We start from the raw sequence: 3,513 nt of genomic DNA, 5'->3' as shown, positions 1-3,513 counted from the left end.
AATTGTGGGTTTCACCCTACCTTCCTCCCGGACTTGGTCCCGGAATGCCCAATTCCGGCAACGCAGGATACATTGACGTTCTTCTCCTCGAACAACAAGAAGCTACAGGAAGCCCTAATTCGGGCCCAAGATGACTACAAGAGGGCATTCAACAAGAGACGAAGGGGAGATCTGGTGTTGCGACCCGGTGAGAAGGTTTGGTTGTCTACTTCTAACTTAAGGATGCTTTGCCCTTCAAAGAAATTAGGCCCTAAATTTATAGGACCCTTTTGCGTTAAGCGGATGGTCAACGAGGTGGCCTACGAACTTGTCCTCCCTGACACACTCAAGATCCACCCAGTCTTCCATGTGTCCCTGCTGAAGCCAGTAGTCCCGGATACCTTCCCTGAACGAGAATCTGGGCCTCCGCAGGCCATATCGGTAGAAGGGGAAGAGGAATTTGAGGTGGAATCAATCTTGAAGTGCCGAAGGACGGGGGGCCAGACCCAATTCCTAATCAAATGGAAGGGCTATGGCCCTGAGGATAATTCTTGGGAACCTGCCCATAATGTCCATGCACCTAGACTTGTCCGGAGGTTCTTTCGCGATCACCCGTGGTGGAGAGATCGGGTGGGCATCCGGAGGTTGCCCGTAGGGGGGGGGCAATGTCAGGGATCCCCTCGGTCTCCGCCACGATGGTCCCGGCGCAGGCGCAGTGTGCCGCCCTGTGCTGGGACTCGAGCATTAGGTCCAGGCCGGCCGCGGCGTTCGAGTTCGCGCATGCCCAGTAGAAGCCGCGGCCGCCCGCTGGGCACCAATGGCAGCGCAGGGCGGGATATTTAAATGGCCCTGAGCTGTCATTCAGTGCCTTCTGGTCTTACCTGTATCCTGTATCTGCGAACCTGTGAATAGTAAGTTGCTGACCCGGATTGTGCTTGACCTTGCTGTATTTCTCCTGCCCTGACCCTTGCTTTGCCTGACCTCTCTCTTGAATGCCCCCTATTGGATCTGACCTGCTGTTGCTGACCTGGCGTGTGACCCGACTATTCTCTGCCCGCTGCCTTGTACCATACCGTCCTCCCTGTTACCGACCCGGCTTGTCTGACCCCGCACCTGCTCAGCCATCCATCCATCCATCCGTCCATCCCTCCCAGTGGGGTCTCCTGACCTCCTCATATCAGGCTCTTCCCCGCAGGAGCCCCCGGCGAATACCACTACCACTAACGGGTTTGCCCAGTAGCCACGACCTGGTCTCGGGGGGCTCCAAGTCCATCCCCACCATCAGGGGCCCTGGTGAACAAGTCCCCTGGGACTTAGACTCCGTGCTCTGGAAACACCTATTTAGTGGAGTGCTAGTGGTACCGCCGGGCGGTCCCTTACACAAGACTTCAGATCAACCAGAGATCAGCACTATGGAGTGACAGTGTAACAGAAAAAATATCTGGAACCAAAAAGACATTACCAGATCCAACCTAGCAGAACAGAAATGGACATCAGGCTGGTGGTGTTGAACATTTTACTGGTTGCAGTAAGTGGGCACTTGCACAGGAGACTCTGCCCGATATCCAGCTATTTATTTGTGACGTCTTCTGACATAACAACACTAAAAGAGATGCAACACGAACATGAAAAGAACATGTCCACCAATGCAATGAGATGCTACAGAAGAATGCTGAGACACAAACCCTCTGTATGTGACCTTACACAGAAGGATCGCCTTATCCTGACCTTGGAGCGGGTGTCACTAACTGTTGAGATTCTAACAAACATGTCTATGTCTGCTCAGCATGAAACTGTAAAAGAGTCACTTATGGTTTTCCTCAAACTGAAAGATGATCTGATGGTCTGTAGAGGATCTCCAGAATACAGTGAGCCCACCTCACCTGAGCTCAAGCTGTGGCTGCATCACCTCCAACATTTTAAGGAAGCTGCATCTCCGGATTGTGTGCAGGAAGCTGTAATCCTAAGTCTTATCCCTCTGAGAGTGGAAGATGTGACATGCTGGGCTCTCAACCAATAACTACAACATCAAAGAAACTTCTGGCTTGTGAAATGTAAGCACAGATAAGTCCCTTATGCTTTATCTCAACACATCGGAACCGGGAAGACCATCAGGATGAAGGATAAGCAGTAAAGGATGCACTTTTTTACTATAGACATATTCTTCTACACCGTACTACTGAAGGACATACAGTACTACCTAAACGTATCTACTCATCTTTCATCTACTATAGTCTGTTTAGGCCTGCTGGACAACATAGGATATTCATCCATAAAGTACATTGCAACTACAGGATTTATCCACCTATCCTATGAGGGATTTCATAACCACAAACTTATATGTCATAAATGGACCTAATTGTTTATCCCAGCAGAGAAGATTCCACATCAACCCACAAACAACTGACCTACTCTCTACACAGCAGAAATACTGCAACTATAGGAAAAGGAAGGTTCTTATCATATCTGTTTATATCTATTTTTTAATCTTTAATTATTTGATGTTATTTATTTAATAGTATTTATATTATATAGCACAGATGCCAAACACAAGGCCCGCGGGCACAATCTGGACCTCCAGGCCATTTAATGTGGCCCTTGCACCTCTCCTGTAGGTACCTCCTTGTCTCTGCCCCCACCTTGTCTCAGCAGTCGGCAGCAGAGAGGAGAACTCCTCTGCCAAATCCTGCACCTCTCAGTGCAGCTTCTGCACCCCTTCATCTCTGCCTCCCCTGGTCTCAGCATTCAGCAGACTCTGGTAACTGACTCCACTCTTCCTCATGTCCTTCTCCAGACCCTGCACTTTCTGCTTTCCAGGTCTGTCCCCAAAGGTGGTGCACGGTGATGTTAGGGAGGGTCTGGGATTCTTGACATCTGATGTAATGGGGGGTGGGGTGCTCTGGACATCTAGTCTTACAAGTAAGACTGCCCCCTTTGAGGGAAACCATAATGCTGATACGGCCCACGATGAAATGGAGTTTGACACCCCTGTTTTATAGGTTATTAAAATATTTATTTTATGAGTTTCTACAACCTTGGAGGATGCGATGTGTCTGTAATTTATTTGTTAAACAAAAATGTTTTCATTTCAGAGATAAATGTATTTACACACATTGCAATTAATAAATACTGTATAAATTATAATACAGACTGCTTATAGAAATATAATGGTTGTGAAAGGAGATTTTGTTGACATATCTCTTTATATCAATTTTTACCCATCAGTATTTAATGTTATTTATTTAAAATATTTTCGAGTTATTAAAAATATTTATTTCATGAGTTTCTAGTTACCTGGAAGATGCAATGTATCTGTTATTTATCTGAAATGTATTATGTTAAACAAAAATGTTTTACATTTATTTCAGTGAGAAATGTATATACACACATGTGCAATGAACAAATAAAAGGTAGCAAAGTATTATACAGATAGTTGTGTTTTAATTTTTTTTCAGTAGTTTGTGTTTTTGTGTAACCTTCTGTACACTATTTGTGCAAGCTTTGTCTCTCTAGAAAAGAAAAGAACTTCTGTTT

At 46.1% G+C, this 3,513-nt stretch overlaps 1 protein-coding gene across 1 annotated transcript; it reads left to right on the top strand.

The window, feature by feature from the left end:
* The first annotated feature begins 1,465 nt into the window (after positions 1–1,465).
* Positions 1,466–1,999, top strand: LOC149461385 (interferon lambda-2-like). The gene has a single exon (XM_089678397.1). It carries the CDS (start codon positions 1,466–1,468, stop codon positions 1,997–1,999), a length of 534 nt encoding a protein of 177 aa, XP_089534523.1.
* Positions 2,000–3,513: the final 1,514 nt, after the last annotated feature.

This window comes from Staurois parvus, unplaced genomic scaffold (genome assembly GCF_062004578.1).
Source record: "Staurois parvus isolate SC_StPar_1 unplaced genomic scaffold, SC_StPar_1.0 ptg000204l, whole genome shotgun sequence".
Classification (NCBI taxonomy): domain Eukaryota; kingdom Metazoa; phylum Chordata; class Amphibia; order Anura; family Ranidae; genus Staurois; species Staurois parvus.
This window is presented reverse-complemented; position numbering and strand designations above follow the sequence as displayed.

What these genes read in the sequence shown, in the direction of transcription:
- LOC149461385 (XM_089678397.1), top strand. Translation starts at nt 1,466, where the DNA reads ATGGACATCAGGCTGGTGGTGTTGAACATTTTACTGGTTGCAGTAAGT.